Source organism: Macrobrachium nipponense, chromosome 17, assembly GCF_015104395.2.
Source record: "Macrobrachium nipponense isolate FS-2020 chromosome 17, ASM1510439v2, whole genome shotgun sequence".
Lineage (NCBI taxonomy): Eukaryota > Metazoa > Arthropoda > Malacostraca > Decapoda > Palaemonidae > Macrobrachium > Macrobrachium nipponense.
Window position 1 is genome coordinate 52,510,048 of NC_087210.1, and position 22,760 is coordinate 52,532,807.

General features: G+C 38.7%; 1 protein-coding gene across 4 annotated transcripts in view; it reads left to right on the plus strand.

The window, feature by feature from the left end:
• Nucleotides 1-20,008, plus strand: part of LOC135196221 (palmitoyltransferase ZDHHC8-like) — a 282,811-nt gene extending 262,803 nt beyond the window's left edge. For all 4 annotated transcript variants that reach the window (XM_064222861.1, XM_064222862.1, XM_064222864.1 and 1 more), the window contains one exon: nt 10,675-20,008. In XM_064222861.1, the coding sequence (XP_064078931.1) occupies nt 10,675-11,842 (1,168 nt within the window). In that variant the 3' untranslated portion in view covers nt 11,843-20,008. The remainder of the gene's footprint in view (nt 1-10,674) is intronic.
• Nucleotides 20,009-22,760: the final 2,752 nt, after the last annotated feature.

Here is a 22,760-nt window from a genome sequence, read left to right on the forward strand (position 1 = left end):
AAACTCAACCTAAGCTTAACATTACGTATTGTACTACATTTTTCATTCAATCATCACTTGTTTTTGCCTTTTTGGCTGCACTTTTGGCACTTTCACTTGGAGGCCTTTTGAATAAAAATCTATCCAAAGAGGTTTGGTTTTGCCTGCCTTTTAAAATATTACAAAAATGTAACAAGCAAGAGTCATTAAAAATTGCAGAAGTGCAACCAATTGAAACTTTTTCTGGGTGTTTCTTTTCAATGAAACTTGAAAGCTTTTCCCACATTGCCAGCATGCCTTTCATTTCACTTGTAGAAATCACTTTCTCTGGCTCTACCTCCTCCTCACTACTAATCTCTTGCAGAACCTTGTATGTTGCATCATCTGTATCTCCTTCAACTCCTCAGCGGAAAGTTAATCCTCATGTTCCTCGAGGAGCTCGTTTATGTCACCCTCATCTACCTCCAGACCCATCGACTTTCCAAGGGACACAATCTCCTCCAACTCTTCTTGCTCGGTCCTCGGGTTCAAATCCTTCAAAGTCTCTATCTGCAATAGCATCATTTCATACTTTATCCATGCTGAATTCAAGGTTTTTCTTGTTACCTCTTGCCATGCCAAGTCAATAATGCTCAAACATATCACGATGTTGTAGTGATCTTTCCAAAACTATTGAAGGGTTAGATTTGTATTTTCAGTCACCTCAAAGCAGCAGCGAAACAAGTGCTTTATGTAAAGCTTTTTAAAGTTGGAAATGACCTGGTGATCCATAGGTCGTAAGATTGGAGTCATGTTGGATGGGAGGTAGAGGACTCACAAACTTGAACTCTTAGAGAATTTCATCTTCAAGACCAGGTGGATGGGCTGGAGCAGCATCTAGGATTAGTAATCCTTTCATCGGGAGTTTATTTTCTTGAAGATGTTTCTTCACTGCAGGACCAAAGACGAGATTTACCTATTCGGTAAAAAACTGTCTCGCGTAATCCATGACCTAGCATTGGGGCGCCACGTAACCTGCAATTTTTCTTTAAGAATCTTGTGAGTCTTACCCCTCTTGTGCACAGGGCAAAAATATAAGGGTGTAAGGTATATGACTTTACCCTGGCCGAAAAGAATGCGCATGAGAAAGTTTTATGGTAAAATTTGGTACGTCCGAACTGTAACTGATATAGTACGCATCTGGTTAGTGTCATTATGTCGACAAATGATTGAATTATTTCTTAAAGCAATCAGAAATAATAAAAACGATGTTATGAACGTGGAATTTTTAAGAAAAATCGTTGACTTTTTTTTAAATAACCATGAAAAATATAAGTATGTTAGGTGAGTTTGTTTTATACCTAAATTGTGTAGAAATGTTTGATCTTTCATGTAGAAGCAATAATTTTGCTATAAATGTGATTGCTAATGAGCTGTAATTGATTAAAGCATGCTAATTTTTTACAGAGTGCAATTTTCAGATTTTCCAACATACTTATGATGACGTTTTGTATTGTAGCTAAGTAAGCTAGCGGCGTTGGATTTGCATTTTTTCCGAGATCATCATCTGTCGACCCAATGACGTCAACTACATTTTCTATGATTGACATGTTTTTTTTGTGAAATTTTCCCGAAAATAACTTGCTTATGACACGCCCAGCACGTCATTTGTGCACTTATGGAAAAAAATTTATTGACGCACTAGGCGTCATCAGATCACAAGTGTTTAAAGGCTAGAGGATTATCAGAATGATACACTAGCAATGGCTCTACTTTACAGTCACCACTAGCAATTTGCACACAATGCAAGGTCAGACGGTCCTTCATGGGTTTATGGCCTGTCAGCAGCTTCTCTTCTGTGATGATGTAAGTCCTCCGTGGTGGCATTTTCTTCCAAATCAATCCAGTTTTGTCACAGTTGAACACTTGTTGGGAGATGTAGCCTTCCTATACAATAAGTGCAGCAAACTGTACGATCTACTCATCAGCTGCCTTACGTCAGCACTCGCAGCTTTGCCATGCCTCACTACCGAGTGGATGCCAGTTCTCTTCTGAAATTATCAAACCAGCTATGACTTGCCTTAAACGTATCTTCTGCTGCCTCTTGAAGTTGATGATGCCTTCTTCAAGTCACAGTAAATATTACAGTCTCTGTCACTGTATCTCCTGCCAGCTCTTTCTTTTTCACCCACACCAGCAGAAGCTCCTCCATTTCTTCATGGATATTTGACCTTAATTGGGACAGAATTGTAGTTCTTTTGCTGTGTTGCACTTTTGATGGCATCCTTTTGTTTAAGGATGGAACAATTCTAGATTTGCTGTGGTCATACAGCCTTGCCAGTTCAGTCACTCTTACACCACCCTCGTATATTTCTATTATTTCTTGCTTTACTTCTATCGACATCATTCTCTTCTTTCTTTGGCCCCATGATGGCACACAAAAAAGTTTAGTAAAAAAAATTTAAAAATGATGCAAGAACAAGTACAGCGCACAAGATTTAACTTGATTTCTGCGGGTAACACATGAGAATGAACGAGATGCTGGTTGTGCTGATGCTGGACCTGTGCGCACCAACTAGCAGCAGCCTCCCGAAACACTTGTATCTCAGAATTCTGCTTGTATCTAAAAAAATTTGTATGTTGGGCTGCTCGTATCTCAAGGTATTGCTGTATAGGCTGCTATAGGTTTTACTGTTAATGAAACTCAAAACTTTTACATTTGAAACTTGGTTTTTTGTTGCCTTATTAAAAATTCAAATTTATCAAATTTTATAGTATTTATGCTAGATTAAAATTTTAGTAAGTATGTGTTAATTTCTTGGTAGAATTTTTATGACATTTTCGACCTGTCTGTCTCAATTATCCTTCTGTAATGTATTTAGCTAATATATGTTGAATGCAGAAGTTAACTTTTTGATTTACTGAACATTTCTGCACATAAATTTATAATTACTAGTTACCACTTATGAAATTTAGATATTGCAATACACCACCTGAACACCTGAATTACCCCCTGGTCACCTGACCAGACCCAAACAAAACCCCACAAAATTACCCACATTTGGGTAAAATTTTTAACTGCCAGCATTACCAGCGTTGCAGGTAAACAATGTTTACTGAGTCACCTGTCCATGGTTGGCAACGCTGCTTGCCGGCGACTACAAACGTCAATCGCGTTTTGTTCGTCCGACTGCTAAGACGTGTCTTGCAGCGGCGAACCTTTTGGTCATAGTTAAACCCCCCACAGCATTCTTGGATAAAGTTTTTGTTGATGCCTCTGCTTGTTTTGGACTTTGCCTTGGATTTTTCTGCAAAGGATTTCCCTCTGGGTAAGGTACCCTCAGACTTTCCCAGTGAAGATGCAGCAACTCGTCCCTCCTGTACCGGCTGCAAACGGAGTAGAAAGATCCATTGTAATCTGGGTCATAGATGTGATGAATGTAGGGATTGGTCTACAGACCAGATACAGGCTTATATCAAACATCGGAAAGCTCTTGCTTCAAAGAGTAAGGGTAGGTTAGCTCTAGGGGTTAAACCCAAGGTAGAAGAAGTATCTAGTGACTTAGAGTCAGTTCTTTTTAAGAAGCTAGAAGGCAGGCTGACGCTGAGCATGTGTGGGTTATTGACAAATTTAGTATCTTAAGTTGAAAGATGACTTGCAGGCTAGTAATAGGGAACAAGTTACTAACCATTCCTTTCCAACTCCCTTGCCTGTTCCAGAACCAGCTCTGACGGGTGCTGGGGGTCATGGAGTTCCAAAAACTGAAAGGATAGGAACTACTGTCCTCCCTGGCGTGGAGCAGGCAGTGTCTGCAGCAGAATTTCCCCATTCCCCTGAAAAAGTAAGTCTGAGTGTGAAATCAGAAGTAGGATCAACACAGACAGCTAAAGTTAAGGAACAGTTAGGTGAGGTACTGTTCCAAGGGCAGTTTCCTTCAGATTCTGTAGGTAGTCCTGGTAAGGCAGGTTCACCTTTGAATCCTGAGGATTGTTTATTTCCGGCCAATTCTGGGCAAAAATTGAAATCTTCCCTTTCTCCTTCTGGGAGTTTGGAGTCAGTTCCTTCGGCAGGGGAATTCTTTCGGTGCCCCTTCTTCCTCAAAGGTTCCCTTCCCTTCGGGAATTACGTCAGAGCCTTTTGTCCTGGAACGTTGATCAGTTTAATTTGGTGGAGTATAATGGAGGCGTCTTAGGCCTTTCACAAGGGTACAGGTCTTTAGTTAGGCAATGTTTTCTCTTGGGGTTTTGTAACATTCAAGATCATGTTCTAAAATATTTCCCAGAATTCTCTAATGATATGCATTTGGATTTTCAGGGAAGTAAGGGGTCTCTTTATTTTCTCTCCCTTAAAAGGGTGGGTTCTGTTCCAGTTTCAGAGTTTTCCTCTGCTCCTCCTCCAGGGGGTTTCAAGCCTTTACCTGGTTCTGTTCCTCTTGAAAGTAATTTTGCTTCTAATTAAACCTTGTCAAATTCACAGGCTTTTCCCGTTTGGGAGAGGGTTTGATTTCCTCACTCCCTTCTCAGGTTACTCCTTTCAGTATTCCTCCTCCTTCCACTGGTTTCGGTGTTTCTCCGTCAGGTGTGGCTGTTACCTGCTCCACTTCCAAGATGCCCAGGATAGCTCCGAATGTGTGCTATTCTATCTCCCGTCTCTCCCTGTACTTCCCACCCAAGATGGAAGAGATCCCGCTGGATCTAGGTGGATCTAGCTAGGTACTGGTGTTGGTTTGGTGTCGGGTTTTGTATCGCAAGATCTGCTCAATTCAGGTCGTTCAGATTTCAGGACTTTGTCGGGTCCGATGGTTTTTCAGCTGCGTCAATTATGTCCTTATGCTGTGGTATCTTCAGCGGCAGGTGTACGTATGGTGCATCTTCTTCGCTTGCTCGGGAAAAATCTCCCTTGGAGAGTACTGGTTTGGTTCAAGCCAAGTTGTTGAGTCATGGTCGTGAGACGCAAGATCTGCACAATTCGAGTGGTGTTTTGCCTTCCTTTGGTCGTCTGGTGCTTTCCGCTCCTCCTGGTAGGGGAGCTAATTTTGCGCAACAATTTGGGGTTGGCGTGAGTGCGGTTAGGTTTTCCGTCTGTTCAGGGTAGTATTCCGGAAGTCCATCTTGTCTCTGCTTCTCCTCCTGCTCCGATGTATGCAGAAGACATAGATAGAGATTTTGCGGTAGAGGACTTATGTCCTCCCCCTTCAGTAGCAGGTCCTCTTGCAGGACAGCGACTATAGAAGAATGATAGACTTCATTCACTGTTTGTTCCCCAGTCGAGAATTGATGAGGAACCCTTTAAACCAAACCAAGCGATGTCAGAGGCACTGTTCTCTACCAAACCTTTGGTTTCTCATCCGTCCTGTAAGTTGCCTTGGTTTGGTTGTGTTGAACAAGCCCTGAGGGAGTCGGACTCTCGGTTAGCTGCGGTAGTGGGGGTAGGTAGACCTTTATATGGTGTAGCGGGTAACCCTTTCAGGTTTTAGAGCACCTCTTAATGGGTCTGTGGAGGCGCTCCTTTCCAAGGTCCCGATAGGGAAGAGGTTGGTTGGTATTTTGGTGAGAGAAGCAGCCTTGCTTGAAGATACCTTCAGGAATCAATCTGATGCTCTCTCCCACACTATGGGGATGCTTTTGGGCCTCATGGGCTTCTTATAACAAGACGGGTATACCCCTTCGGATCCCAGTCTCTTTGACAACCTTATTACGTTGGTATCGATGGGGATAGCTCATCAGTGAGTGGGTTTTGTCTAGGGCTCCTCTCAACCTCTGTGACAGTCTCTTCAAGGAGGAGGATGTCTCCTCCATGGTAAATTTTGTTTCCTTCGCTTTGGTGGTTGAATCTCAACAAGCTATGATTCGAGTGGCCTCTCAAAGTTCTAGGTCCCCTAAAGGTGCCCATATGTCTTCTCCAGCTAAGCACTGTGGGTCATCTTCCCTGACTAGGTCCCCCAAGAAAGTCAGGTTCTCTTCCAAACCCTCATCTGACTCCACAAAGCCCTTTTCTGGGAAGAAGGGTTTTTGGAGATAGGAGTCACCACCCTCGTCAACACCTTCATAACAATCTGGGGGAAGTGGGGTGCGGAGAGTTGGGTGGTGGAGGTCTGAAGAGTTGGGTACAAGATCCCTTTCCATTGTGCCCCTCCACTATCCAATTCCCCGTTGGTTCTTGCAAGCTATTCCCCGTCTTCCATCAAAGGGATGGCTTTCGCGACGGAAATTCGTTGTTTGTGGGACAAGGGAGCATTAGAACTAGCTCCCCCCACTCCTTGGTTTTACAGTCGAATCTTCGTAACCGCCAAGTTGGACGGTTCTTGGAGGCCCATCATAGATCTTTCAAGCTTGAACCGCTTCATAGTTTCCACAGTTTTGCATGGAAACGACTCGGTCAATGCTGAGGTCAATCCAAAAACATGACTGGATGCTGTCAGTGGACCTCAAGGATGCATATTTCCAAGTTCCAATACATCCGGAATCTCGGAGATTCCTTCATTTCTCGGGTCCACTGGGAACCTTTAAGTTCAAGGTCCTCTGTTTCGGGCTGACTACTGCACCTCAGGTGTTCACAAGGGTGATGGCTCCTGTTTCTGCTGTCATACATTGTCAAGGCTTCTGCTTGAGGAGGTACCTGGATGATTGGTTACCAAGCTTCTTCCAGGGAGGAAGCTATAAGAGCAAGAGACTTCCTTTTGAAGATCTGCGGGGCTTTAGGAATCTGCTTCAATATGTCAAAGAGTTCCCTGTCCCCTTTGCAGACCATTACGTATCTCGGCATGAGGATTCAGACGCTTTGTTTGAGGGTTTTCCCGACGCCAGAACGAGTACAGTCAATTCTGAGTCAAGTCTAGTACTTCCTCTCGGACAGAGCTCAACTTGCAAAAGAGTGGAGAAGTCTTCTAGGGAAGATGCCATCACTGTCCCTTCTAATTCCAGGCTCTCGTCTCCGGATGCATTCTCTACTGGTACGTTTGGGAATTGCTGGGACTTTCGGGAAGAGAATGCAGTGATAATCTGGGACAATTCCTACCTCGAGGATCGTCGGTGGTGGTCAGAAGTTCATCTGACCACCGAAGTAAGTCTGGCCTTCCCGATTCTGGACATCCATCTATACTCAGATGCCTCAAATCAGGGTTGGGGCGCAACCCTGGAGGAGTCTCAGGCTGAGAGCCTTTGGAGGGTTTCGGATCTAGAGGAGTCCATAAATGTCTTAGAGATAAGGGCCATAGAGGAGGCTCTATTAAGCTTCGAAGTCTTGGTTTGGGGGAAAGTTGTAGCGCTTTCTCGGACAGCACTACAGCTCTGTCTTACCTGAGAAAAGAGGGAGGTACAAAATCATCAACCCTCAACTTGATCGTGCAGAGAATCTTGTGCTGGTGCGAAATTCGCAAGGTCTCATTGCTTCCACATTTGTCGCCGGGAAGGTCAATGTCCTGGTGGATGCTCTGAGGTGTTCAGAAGAGGTGCGGTGAAGCGAATGGACTTTAGGGGGCCGGCCAGAACCCCTATATATGGTGGTATAGGGCGAAAAATGCAAAGTCATGAAAAAATTCCTCTTTCGTAGTTACAGGGTAATTAGTTATCGTAACTCAATAAGCCTAAAACATTGATCCGTACAAGAAAATGCAATATTTCTTCTATTATCGTAAATTTTGATAATTATTGTCAAAGAAATTGGGAGAAATGGCATCAGTAGACATTCCCCCGAGTCGAGAAGGAGACTTCAGGCTCAGCTACCAAGTCCAGTCCTGATTTAGTGCGATCACAGACTTCAAGTAGTCTACATGTTCCATTTCCCCTCTGCCATTCGGCCGCTTTTACGTATGTTTATGTATGTTTCGGCAAGAATTTCATCATGCCAATGAGGAAAAGACAAGGAAAACATCTCGCTAACATACAGACGAAGAAAAATCGCTCAAGTATTATTACAGAATATCATAATATATGCGTATTTAGTGAAGAGAGAGGGGAGGGTTGCTTAGTAACGTCCCCGTCTTGCTTGACAGCACACGTCACACTATGCCCAAGGCTACGATCTTTGAGCAAAGAGATCTTCATTTATGATAAATAACAAAGTTTTGGTTTTTCAATACCTTAAATGGAATATGAAATTCATAATAATCATGATTTATTAAATTGTCTTTGTAAAAAAAAGAGTACGCCTTCGAGTTTCACCTCTTGACATTCTCTTCCATTTTACGTTTGTTTATCTTTGTTTCGGGCAAGAATTTCATCATGCCAAAAAGGAAAATACAAGGAAAACATCTCGCTAACATACAGAAGTAAATTTGGTGTAATAAGCCGAGTTAGTGAAGGGGAGAGAGAGAATTGCGTAGGAAGGAGTGCCCCATCTTGCCTCAAGCAGTGCCCCAGGCTGCGATATATGAGCAAAGGGATCATCATTTATGATTAAATTATGATAAATAAAATAGTTTTGGTTTATTAATACACAAAAAAGAAATATACATTCATAATAATCATTATTTATTAACGTCTTTATAGAAATACGAAGGAAAACTTTGAACGCCCGTATCTCAAAACTATACTTATTGACCTTCAAAATCTATCTTCTCACTTAGTTTTAAAGCTATAACATTGGAATTTGGTATATAACTCAGAAAGACATTATAGAACAATCAAATAGAGCCCTTTTTTCCAATTTTTGTTTCGTATTTTTTTATAAATTTTTTTTCTCCTGATTTATAGGGTTTATTTTTTTACCATATTGAAAAATTCATATCTAGCAAAAAAATGACTTTTAGAAAAAAAAAATCTTCATTCGATTGGAGGTCTACATCAGGTCTATATATGGTAGTAATCCCAGGTCTTAATATTAAATATCAAGGGAGGAGATAGAATTTGAAAAATGGTTATTTTCGGGATAAATCGCCCTGGCGTCACAAAACCGAAGGTCAGAGGCGAAAATCATATGCGGTTTGGAGATGTCCCAAGTCACCTTATTAAGTGGTATGAATATCAAAGTCCTGTCCTTAAAAAAGGGCATTAGCCGGCCGGCCCCCTTAAGCAAAGACACAAGAGGTAGTCCTTTTGCTGTTGAAGAAGTGGCCAGCCATGGTGGATCTTTTTGCCACCAGGATGAACTACCGTCTCCCGGTGTACTTCTCTCAGGTAGCAGACACTATGTCTTGCGGGACGGATGCTATGCTCCACCCTTGGGACAACCTCCAGGTATATGCCTTACCTTCGTTTGGCCTCATTCATCAGGCCCTGACGAAACTGAGACGGTGCAAGAATACGGAGATGACACTAATTGCTCCGTTTTGGCCTCAGAGACCTTGGTTCCCAGACCTCGAATTGCTGTCCGAACTTCAGATCCTCCTGCCAGAAAGGAAGGATCTGCTCAAACAGCCCCATTTTCATCGTTATACAAGAACCTTCATGTGCTCAAGCTAGCTGCATGGAGACTGTGCAGTGAGCAGCCCAAGATTCCAGTGTTTCGAGAGGGTTGGCTCTACTTTCTGTGTGCCTGAGGAAGTCGACAAGGAAGTTATACTAGGTAAGGTGGGCGATGTACCGTACCAGGTGTAGGAGTCAAGGGCTTAGTATTTCTCCCCCTACGATAGCCAAAGTAGCAGATTTTCTTCTCTTCCTCAGGAAGTCCAAGTCTCTCTCGTACTCTACCATCGCGTGCTATAGATCCATGTTGTCGAGCACTTTCAGATTTCATTTGCCAGAGATTTCAAGTAGCAGAGTTCTTCATGAGCTTCTCAGATCTTTCAAGATCCAACGTCTGATCATTCCGCTTTGGGCCCCTTCGTGGGATTTAGCGGAAGTTTTAAAATTGTTAAGTTCGCAAGACTTTGAGCCTCTTGAAAACTGGTCCTTACAAGAGCTTATATCTTGCTTACCTCCCATAGAATCTGCCCTTGGAACCTACCCTCCATCCATGGGAGGCTGTACAGCCTCAAAGGGTTATGCAGTTCCCCTCCACAAATGAGAGGTATTTGATACCACATAAGAGGTTAAACGAGACCAAGACAAGATTTAGACTAATAGACTGATGTTGAGGTACTCATTCCTTCCGTTTTCCTCACCTGAGCACTGACTGAAGAGTTGACAGTATTAATTCAAGGTAATAGATTATGACTGCCTACCAATGTACTTTGGTTGGTCGGGCTGAACTATGATTGAGCCCAACTCCAAATGTTGTAAATCGGGCTAAATCAGGTGTTCAGGCGGTTTATTGCAATATGGAGTTTTCATATTAAAACTATGTAATATTGTAATACCTACCTGAACACCTGAATGACAACACCCCCCTACCCACCCCCCCCCCTCCCCCTCCTCCCTTGTCAAATGATTAATGATTCTAACGATTTGACATTTGTAGTCACCGTCGGCTGGTCGCCAGCAAGTAGTGTTGCCAACCATGGACAGGTGACTCAGTGAATGTTGTTTACCTGCAGCGCTGGTAACGCTGGCAGTTAAAAATTTTATCCAAATGTGGATAATTTTGTGGGGTTTTGTTCGCGCTGGTCAAGTGGCCAGGGTGACCAGGGTTAATTCAGGTGTTCAGGTAGGCATTACAATATTAGTTTTAATATGAAAACTCTATTTTGAGTCAATCAGTGATTGTTACACTTATTAAGCTGTTAATGTTATGACGTATTGTTCTTGCAGGTGTTTGTAATTCTGAGAAAGTGCAAATGTTCCTTTTCTTATTTTAGATATTTGTATTGACCGTCATTTTTTTTTTTTTTTTTTCAGAGGACTGGATGGTAGATCAAGATCCACCACTCCAGACCCACTGTCACCTGATCGCCCTGTGCAGACATCTCCTCCAGTTCCAGGAGGCCCACGTACTGGACCATCAAGCCCTAATGGGCAGCAAGTATATCAGGGTGTCCCTGGTTCTCCAACTCTTCATCATCGTATGAAACAACTGGGTGGTGTACCAACACCTCTTGCTATGTCCTCTCCACTGAGGCGTTCAAATCCAAGTACTCCAACACAGCCTCGTCGACCTGATTTTATTGGCATTGGCAATGATGGGACAAGAGGACCTCCTCAATATTATCCTCAGTATTCATATGAGCCACCTCATAATTCACAACCAAATGGTTCCCCACAGCGTCGATACATGTCTGAATCAGAGCTTATACGACAGCCTTCTGAACCCAGTGGAGGTTATCCTAGAACAGCCACAATGTTTGATAATATTCAGGAGCTAGCTGGATCTCCTCAACATGGTCAGTATACTTGGAGAGACCAGTCTCCTCCACAGTATTGTCAGCCTGGACCAGGGGAACCTGGTGTTGTTTATCAAACTTGTGGACCACATGAATATCGTTCAAATCCAACCAGTCCAACTCAGACTTGTGCTCCCACTCATTATTACCCTTCCATACATCATACACAAGTAGCAGGTGTTCATGGGGCTCATTACCCTCCAACTCATCAAGCTACTTACACTCATCATATAGGCCATCCTCCACACCAAGGGTATCCTCCCCAGCAGCCAATGACTGTTGGCCGCAGGAATTCTGGTCCAAGTCATATAGGGCCCCAATCACCACAAATTAGACGGAAGAATTATGCAGGTGGTTTAGTAACTCCACCTACCCCAACAGAAGGTGGTAGACCTAGCCCAGGTCAAAAACGACCAGTATCTTTTGTCAGATCTCTTGATATGATGGATAGCATAGAAATGTCTTCGCGTGGGCCTCCACATCACCAAGGCCCTCATGTGGTACCTCATGAGGCACATCATGTGGTTCCACATGATGGGCACCATGGAACTGTTTTTAATCAGCGAGGACCTCATGGTGGAACATTGAGCCCTACTCATACCCCAAAACCTGATCATCGTCTAGCCACCCCACAAGATCTTGATCGCCGTTCAACGTATGACATGAATTATGAAATAAGTGTGTGAAGAACCCAGTTTACACACCAAGCAGATGGGTAGCTTGAGTGTTTTTATGTTTTTGTGTGTATGTGTGAGTATCTGTCCCGTTGTGATGCAGTCAGCCACAAGAACGAAAGGGGGTTGAGGTGGTGTAGTGATTTTGACATTGTGCCAAGCCTAGTGTCCAGTGGAGCAAAACATAGCATGAGGGCAGACAATATGTTTTCTTGTCAGAAATTGGGCACTACTTGCCAATTTGCACCTATGCTAGTCACTTTTTGTTTTATCTCTTCCTCAAAGATCAGTGTTACAAGAAAATGAGCCTGAAGAGTTAGTGCAGCTTGGGTAACCATGAACAATTGCTACTGCTGTTATTGACAGTAGCAGTGTGTTGCCTAGAACTTTGGCCCTCAGATTTTACAATCAACTAAAAGAATTGAAAAATGGGCATTTAAAGTTTGATTTCAGTTGATTTATTTTATTTGCATTAGTTTAAATTACTGAAGATATATTGTTTTTATTTTGTATTTTATAAATTTTATAAAGAAAACTTGAATTTGCAATTGGAATGGGAAAATCTGTGAAAAATCATAATATAGCTGGTTCTGTGGTCCATTTGCCATGCCTTGTAACTGTAATTGTGTGTGCATTTTCCAATCTTGCCAATGCTCCGCAACACCTGCTTGGACCCTCGGGTACTGGAATTTGCAGTATTCTCCACCAAATTGACTCTCCCTGTTTCCCTGTTAATATTCCACCACCTGCCACAATACATTCCTGAACACCATATACTGTATGTTAAACTTCCATTTTTATATGTCAGGCTCAGATCAGATCCTTGTTCCTTTCTCAAAGTTGGAATTTGCTGTTAGTGATTATCATTGCCAGTCTCATATTAACTGTAGTATTACATACAGACTAGTCATCTTGTCTTTATATTTTTATTTACTGGGTCATTGTATATCATAGAAGAGTAAATTTGTGAAATCGTTACTGGCAAACAAACTCAAAATACAAACTGCCTCTTTCTTGCAATGTTTTAGATATTTCAAATTTGTTGAATTTCTTGAATTTTGCTTCTGTCTAAGCATTATTCTTATTGGGTTACTTATTACCAGACATATTCACAAATTACTTGGGTAGGGAGCAGTAAAAGTGTTTACAACTTCTATTCAGAGGTTTGCCAATTATCATCAAAAGAAAATTGTCATGGTTTTTAAAAATGTCCACCTCCACCTGATCACCATGCCTTTGTAAGTAAAAGTAACTTTTAATTATGTACTATAAATGGCTTATCATCTTTTTTCACCACTTACGTTTTCAGTTAAATGTGTAATACCTAAATGTCAGCCTTTTGCTGCTTTTTTATGTTAAAGCAGGTAACACTTTTTTATGAAACAAATGATGTCAATCTAGTCCATTCCCTTGACAAAACTTATTTTATATTGGAGCTGATATATGTCACTATGTAAGGAAATGCGTAGGTTATATTTGACTGTAGAAGTTTGAGACATCATAATGATGTAACAGAATTTCTTTGTGTTTTAACCAGAAATTTTAGTACATGCAAGAACATACTTTAATAGCAAAGTATTCTTGAAGCATAATAAATTATTAGAGTGACAACCTTTACATTTACATTTTTATCTACTTAGTTCAAAATATGATTGAGATTTTAATAAAAAAAATTTATTGGATTTATGTTCTAATTTTATAAATTATTTGATAAAAGCTTTCTTGGCTTTTGATTTTTTAATCATAGATGGTTGAAGGGATAGCCAATTTGGTGCCATTTTAGCTCAGGCTTGAAGGGACTAGGGGAAAAGGTTACAGGAAGGACACCTTTGCCCCCCCCTCCCTTAAGTTTTAAGTTGCAGAGGTAAGCTGGCAGAGAGTCTAGGTATAAGACTTGATAACCTGATTAAATTGCTTTATGGTTAACAATAGTCTAAGCCTGTGTAAGAATTCCATAGTTTTGGATTATAGATAGATGGGAAAGTTGGTACCATCAAGTAATATTGAAACCAGAGCATTGGGTCACATTGCTAGATATACTTGAGGCTCACCCCAAAACAATTGAGTTGAGATAAGACCAGTAAAGAAGTTGAAAAATAAATTAGAACATAAAAAATAACAAGGCAAAAAACAATGCAGCTTTAGCTGAAGGAATACTACGAAGAACCTTCAGTACATTTACCTTATAAAGGATTTATGTGCAATAGCACATCTCTAGCAGTTCTCCAAAATTCAAATGAAGGGGAGGTAGATAGAAGTGAATTGTATTTAGCATTAAAAAGTTTTGTTTTAGCTAATTTTTCAAAGAGGACAACCAGATATCCCTTGCAAATCTTGTGCTTAAAAAGCTATTTTGGTGATTAAAGGAAGAGAATCAGTGTGTTTTGGAGCCAGAAGATGAGAAAGGTTTAAAAAACTATAGGACAAACGGAAACTTATGCATGCAAGAAGTTTATATTGAAAGGGGTCAGACTAGTGCAGTTTCTTTGGCATTGTATGAATCATTGAAGGATACTTATAAATAGGTGCAAGAACTAGCAGTTCTTTGAAAAAACAATGAAACGTCATATCAGTTTGTGCTACTTTGAGACTGGGTGCCATCCATAAGAATGCAAGAACCCACTGCCAAGTTATAATTTGATAAAGTCTAAGCTTTCTTAATAAAGACAAATCCTTCAGGCCAACCTTGTGTGAGCTGAATTAATTACCTCAGTCTTCTGGTTAAACTACTTAATAAATGATGATAGAGCAGTATTCCCCAAATGTACATTCAAGAACCCTGCAGAACTTTTAAACAAATTTATAACAGAGGGCACACAAATAAAGAAGGGCAGAACATTTAAGACCCTGAAAATTGGCAGTACTGTATTACAAAATAGCACCAAAGAAAAGAGAGGATGGCACAAGCATTTTTATAAGCGTAAGCTATAGATATATCATGACTGGAAGTAGGATAATAGATGAATGTCTTCAAGTTTAAAGGATTTAGTCAGCAAAAACCTATAAATTTTTGGGAAATGTTTATTGGAACTTGATTCTAAGCGTTTTATTGTATCAAGATGAATGCTAGAACAATTATCCTCTTTTAAGGATAGTTGTAGTACACAAGTTAAAACTGTGTATGTAAAAGAAAAATCAGTGTTTACTGTAATGACCAAATTTCCACTGTTATCCTGTTCATATGGATCTTTATACTGTTGTATTAACCTTTTTAATTTCTTTTCCACTAAAATTTAATGACAATGGTACAGGACTTGATGATGTAAATTTAGTAGTTTGCCTGTTCCAGGCTAAATTAGAACTAATTTGTATCATCTATAATTTACTAGATGCTTAATGGTCAAGGATGCTGCAAATTACCTTGTACATGTAGGTTATTGTAATTTCTCCAGAATAAAAAAATAAAATTTTTACCAAAATAAAAAGAAAAAAATTGGGGTGGATTTCTATCATGATAGTTTTTTCTTTCTGCCTATTCAAGATAGTGGGTACTTTCATATTTATTTTATTTTTGAATGAATAGTCCTTATCGAGTTGAAGAATGAGTGAGCACAACATAGTATGTTTAAACATATAGCTCTTTATAGTTGATTTTATTTTCTTGTCATTTATTAACTCAAGATCAAGCAAGGTTGTAGTCATTTTTAAGCATTCTAGATATATACAACAGGTATCAAATGGTAGGTGATATGATGACCCAGTAAACTTTATTGAAATTTTGCTAGTTTTTATAAAAAAAAAAATCAAAATACAGTATATCCCGTCATTTTGTAAGTCATTGGAAGAAGAAATCAAACACTTTGGTATACAATGCTTATCTGTGAGGTGTGTCTTCTGATAAGAGCCTGTAGCTAGGTCAAGAATTGTTGGTGTTGTGTAACTGGAAAATATGAGTGATGTTTGTGTTTAATTTGTAGGATATGGTTTTGTGAATGTAATATCCACTTGCAGAGAAATGATTCTAGTGTGTCCTTGGTTGGGCTTGTTAGTAGAAAGATTATTTTGTAACAGGATAATGGCCTTTTTATAGGTTTCCCTGATGTATGTAAATTCTGTCACAAAAATACTGTCCACTGTAATATAACCTTTCAGAATATGGTATAATTTTATGTAGTACCAAGTCATAGTTAGTCATATTTTTTTTGTACAATGGCATTTTCACTAAAGAAAACAGTTCTTTTATCTCTTGTGTGGCAGTTTTTCTCTATGCATAATTCACATAAAGAAAGGTTATACTTCTTGTTATTACTGTAGCCTAGAGTTGTAATTTATGTTGTACTAGCAAGTGGAGAATGGAAGAAATATAATTGCGTATGTCGCATAGGTAAGTTGTGTACATCAAAGAGATGAAAGACTTTACATAAACATGAAACTGCTTACATTGACCCGAAACAAGTGCTCTGAGTATAGCAGTTTCATAATAAATGTCATCTCTCTTCTAAGACATTACACCACTGTTGAGGTCTTTCAGCATTACTAGTAACTTTTTTTACATGTTTACATGTTTTGTATGCTGATAGAATTCAGATTTTCCCTTCTTTCAGGATTAAACATGTTACAGGAAACAAAAGTGCATATTTTTTACTGAAATATGTGTGTCATGCATTAGTAAACTAACTTAAACAGATCTAATTGATTGACAACTTTCAGAAGTGGAAGCAGGGGCATTTGAGAAGTACAGTTCTTCTATATTCTTTGCCAACTGCAATTCTTCCAAATTAATGTGATTTTCTGAACCTTCTTAGATGATGACATCGTGTTTTTATAATTTTAATTGCGGTATGGACATATTTTTTATTTGATAACAAAGTATTCATTTTGGTTGTTAAGAAAACATTGGATATTTAATCTACTGGTGTTAGGAGGATCTATTCAGTTTAATAACTGAGATGAAGAACGTGTGTATGAAAGTCAAATTTGTTGTATGAATCTGTGGTTTGGGTCACCAACCAGCTTTTTGCTCAGAATGCAGGTGAACATCATGTATGAAATTCACATGAAGCAAGTATGAAGTTTATTGGGAATGAATATCTTCCGATTTTTGCGATCAGACCCTTTTTTTCACAGTAGGTAGTTGCCATTTATGAAGGGATATTTATCCATTTTCCTAGTAGTACTGATTCAGTCATTTAAGTAAAGATGGAGAGCAATTTTAAACCAAGGGAATTCTTTTTCTCTCGCAAAAACTGTGGAGAGACAGATTCTGATAGAAATCCAAAGCAGGTGTTGAATGTAAGAGTATGTTGAGCAAACTAACATTTGGGGAGCACAATTTAGGTAGCCAAGTATGCTGTTGGGTGTATTAAGTTTGTTGAACTGCTGGTCAGATCTAAATGAAGAACACCAGTATGATTGTTCCCCGTATCACTGAAATAGGGTATATAAGTTTGTGGTCATACATGATGCAAAAGAATTACTACTAGATGTCTCTTGCAGGATTTATTGTTTGTTCTGTTGATGATTCTGTAGATGATGTGCAACCATAATTTTCTTATTTGTTTCTCTGATTCATATAGATCTGATTGGTATTTGTGCTTGAAATGAATCCCATCCTTTTTTAAGTGTAGTTTTAACTCCCACTTACATTCTCAAGAAGTGTTTTGGGGATTTTTTGTCGGTGGTTGCTCTTAAGTATTTTATGATTTCACTTTCTTAGTTATTTATTTTAATAAGAATATGTAACCTAAGAATATCACATTTGTAGTATTCCAGCATTTTTGTAGATTTTTTCATATTTGCTGGTGTCAATAACAGATGTTTATTTCAGTGTTTAAATTGTTTTTATTTTGTAGAGACCTTTTAATCATTGTTATTTGAGATTGCATTAAATTTTTTGGATTTTTGAATTGGTATTTAAAATACCTAAAGCTTGTTTTTCTTAGTTTTAACTCTGGGTTATCCTTGGAAAATTTTCTTGATTAAGTGAAAAATCTGATATATTTTAGTTTTTCACAGATTTTTAGCCATAGGAGATCATGAAAGGATTTGAATGAACAGATTTTAGAAATAATGACAACAGTAAAGTTGGACAAGTGGCTGTGAGGTTTTACATACTCTATAGATTTTTTACAGCTATCGTTAAATAATAAACTCACTCAGACATGGTAACTTGTGATGTGAAGCCAAGCTTCCAGTCATTTGAAATAGGGAACTTTTATGTGTTTACCATACATTAGTGACTAATTGATGAGGTTTTTAAGACAAATGACGCTCAGAATTTTAGTCATGCGTTCATGTAATTGTATGTTGTTTTACTCCCATAAAGGTAATTTGTAATTTAATTGAGTTTAAGAAACTAGACAATTGTTGTAGTAGTTTACATCAAAAGTTTACATTGGGTGTGATGATTCATTAATATGATCATTTAAGTATTGATTTCTATTAACAGTGAGTTAACAATACCAAAGTGCATTGCAGGTATGAAAACTCAGATGTCATCTTTTTTATGCTGTCCCATTTTTAAAGTATTATTTCAACCCATTTTGTGCTTTTGTATGTTTGCTTTAAATTTTCAGTATTGTCATCCCAAACGAATCATTTAGTAATTAATGTTGTAACAAAACCACTCCTAAACAGATAAATCAGGATGGTTGATTTTGTATTTGACCTTACACCATTGAAGAAATAAAGATTATTTCCACTTAGTTCGCTAACCTTGTTTCTCATTACGGGACAGTGAAGTTTTTTTGAGTTATTTGTTCTCCTTATGGAGGTGACTATTATGTACTGTAGTACGTGTCAATGGCCATAGTAGATTTTAAAGTACTGTATCTCTAATGTTAAATTATCAAAGAAGGCATCTTAGTTTCTTGTTTACTGAAAACAAAGACCTAAGATATATAGAGAACCATTGTGGGTATGGCTATATGTAAATTTAAATTGTCTAGACAAGGTTGTATTGTTCATCACTGAAAATGAGAAATGGGATAGAAATATTAGATTATTGGTTCTGTATGTTTTTCTTTGTTTCAATATATATGATGCATTTATTAAAAAAAGATCATAACACATAACTCCCCATGACACGATGACTGAGATAAATCATTGTTTCATAATAAGTATGTATAGGTTTTCTATATATTTTACATTTACCTTGAAAATGGACACCATTTCATTTTGTGTATATCTTCGCCAATCATGATTAGTTAGCAGCAGCATTTCACTTTGTAGAAACTTCCATAGTTACCATCACACTTCTAGTGGTATATCAGCACTGGAAATCCCTTTTATTGCAGCTAGCCTCTTTATTACTGTACTGTTAGGAATTATTGTGCATTGAATGGAGGAAGACTGCCACTGTTGTTCACTGGTCATGATTGAAACTTTTAACACAATCATTTCATTCCATGTGTACCTTATCATAATAAATCATTATTGTCAGAGCTCAGAGCCCCCCCCCTCCTCCCCCCCTCTCTCTCTCTCTCTCTCTCTCTCTCTCTCTATCTCTCTCTCTCTCTCTCTCTCTCTCTCTCTGGTCTTGCAGCTATCAGCATAAAGCCAGATCATTCCACAATTGTATTACACAGTAATTTTACTGGACTTGCCTTGTTCCCAAATCCCATCACTCGAACTAGCTGAATTACTCTATCTACTTTACTTCTTCTGTAGATACTGTATAGATTTTAGGAAACCAATTTGTACTTCATCTGTCACAACTAAATAACTGTCATTAAGTTATTAATGTTCTCTTTTGTAAGTTCTCCTGTCGTAGCAGTGTAGTGTCAGGAGAACGGTATCACTTAACTTGGATGGCTAGTTTATCCCTTGGTCTGTTGCAGAACTTTACTCCCTTCACTTTCAACCATCAAGCCAACTGCTGGTAACATATGGAGTGGCAATGAGAAACTTACAGATATCTGGATCTTATCACTGTACTTCATGTCCTTCACTCTTTTGGAGCTCAGGTAGCCTCTGTCATCTTTTGCTGCTGAAGATACAAGTTTGGATGATGTTTATGGCTTCCCATGTCCCTATTTCTCACATCCTCATTATTGTTTGAATGATATTGATACTTGTCCCAGTGCTCACTGTGCTCTCTCCCCCAGTCTGTCTACTTCTCACTTCCTAAGCTTATTTTTTATGGTCTGCTGTGTACATAAGAGGCTGCTTGTCGATCTCCCCTTAGTCATTTGTATAAAGGATTTACAAATTAAAGAGAGAAAATATGTACATAAAAACCTGTTTTAATAGTTATCCTACTTCAAAAAATGTATTCAAATTTCACATGTGAAATTATTTGGATTAGTTTCTTTTTTCAAACAACTCGTTCCAACACAAATTCATTATTTGCAATTTGCATAGCCTATATTTGTATCCCTCACAAATTGCACAAATTGGAGACATTTTATTCCCATGTTAAGAAAAGAAAAAGGTTGCCTGCGGGCTGGATAGCAGCACTATGCATGCTCCCTCATGGATCCTGCACTCTAGATAGGTGAGACTCAATTTTTGTGCAGTTTAGATTACAGCTACAAGGTTTTTTATGTAAATGGCAGGTTTGTGTAGGAAGTGGGGTTTGTTTCAAAATGGCCCCCCTTAGCCATTTTTTCCTTATTTGCACTTAGGACTGTAGTCTAGACTTTCAGGAGAGGTTCCATAGCCCAGGCTACTGTACTTTAGGTCGGGAAAATAGAGTGGGAATAGTATTTTATGTGAATATTTTATCGTGCAACTACAGTAATAGATGGTTATCAAATATAAATCAATAAACAAAAATAGTGCCTTGGTGGCGTAGTTGATATGGTCTTTGCCTGCCACCTCGGTGGCCGCGAGTTCGATTCTCGGGCATTCCATTGGGATGTTAGAGATGTGTAATTCTGGTGATAGAAGTTTACTCTTGACGTGGTTCGGAAGTCGCATAAAGCTGTTGGTCCCGTTGCTGAATAACCATGGGTTCCATGCAACAAAAACACCATTTAAAAAAAAAAAAAAAAAAAACTTGAAAAGTTAACATTGAGAATGTTAACTTTTAAAAGTATGACAAGACCACCTGTACATGGTCGGGTTTGACAATAATATTAATCGTGCAATTTAATTAAATTTATACTTTATTATTATTATTATTATTATTATTATTATTATTATTATTATTCAGAGGTCGAAATCTTTTCATTAGGAACAAGCCCACAAGTTCCATTGACTGGAGGTCAAGCTTCTAAAGAATAAGGTGTCCATTAGGAAGAAGTAAGAGAAGTACGGTAAATGTAAATACAGAATGATTAATGCATTGCTTTTCCGCATGAACTTTTCAAGTTTTAATTGGAAGACATCCACACTCCAGTGATGTGATGAATAAAGGAAGTCTGGAACTGAGTAGTTCAACAGCAAGGCATAATTACTGCAACTGGTTTCTCCCGGCAGATGAAGGGGTTCAATATGTGAGTGAAAGATCGATGTTGAAATGCAACTTATGAAAAAGTGAAGATACCATCCATTGAGCCAATCTACCATCATATTCGCAGAATGACGAGACTACAAAAATGGTGTAATTTTAATTTGAACGATTTGGTCTCCATGCTTTGAATTTGGTCCGGGTGTCATGGTAGGCTCATCTGTCATCCAACCATGACTGGTCATTTATCCTAAATTTGATGGCCTTTCCATGGACATAACTTATTAAAATAGCCCTTATTAGCGACCATGTATTTGTTACTTTGAGATTTCATGCCATATGTATCTATTGTAAGACTTAATTTTGTACTAATGAGACATTTTATTTCTCGGTAGAATGACACACACTCCATTTCATCAAGATCGCAGCTCTTACAAGACCTTCCCCTAAACTATATTCCATCCCATTCCTTCCCAACCATCTTTAATGATCGCCAACATTCATCTCAAATCTGACTTTGATATTTATACTAAAGGTGACAAGTTTATGTATTGGAGATTTCAGTATTCAGGCTCAACTAGTATGTCGTACTCAGACTCACTGTGTTTGTTTTGTATCTGGTATGGTTCAATAATGATGCCAGTTTCTTCACAACATTTACAAGATCGTGACTTTCAAGTAACTAAAATTTCTTTGACATGCAGATGGAAGTCACCGCAAATGTGTGTGTTATCAGCTAACAAGTTGAGGACGTCACTGAATTCATCGAGATATCTCTAGTGCTTGGTGATTTGTAAGCTGATATAATTTGTGTGTTTATTTGTGTGGAATTTTAATATTGAATATATTCAAATGTAATAAACACATTTTGGTTCATTATGGATGCTTTGTTTACTTTGTAACAAAGATTCTTTGCCACCTTTTTTGTTTTCTCTGTCAAAGTTGTGAGTCCCTGACGTCAATTCGTTTATTTTAGAATAATCACTTATATTATTACTTAGCCAAGTCTCCGTTAGCAACTTAGCATACAGCATACATACGTCTAGATTGTGATAATAATATTGGTTCTATTTCCTAAAGACTGTATATTAAATTGCATAGATAATTATTCATCAAAGCCATAAGAAAATTGTATAGTTAAGCTCCATCGCTTGACCAGATCAAATCATAATAATAACCCAACAATGACGACGATTCATTAGATAACAAGACTTGAACATTTATCGAGAGAGATAAACAAATTCATGAAATTACGACACCGACTAGAAGTGACTGAAACACACTAAATCGAGTCGATGGAGAATTTTGTTAAAAGGAAATTGCATTTCTATGCCGGAGCAGAGCAAAGATCTGACTGTTGAAAGCAGCAAAATGAGAATGCAGTCAAATAATAAAATTGGCCCCAGATGTGCATTACTATGGCTTTGGCAATCACGGTGGAACCAAAGAACACATTTTTGTGTTAGCAGTGGTCAACACCATAACAGATCAACGAATGCCGGTTGTAGTATATAGGTACTGTATACATATAAAACTTTCAACTGAAGTTAGTGCAAGATAGAACAAGTGTCTTCGTAATAGATTAACCAAATTAAATTT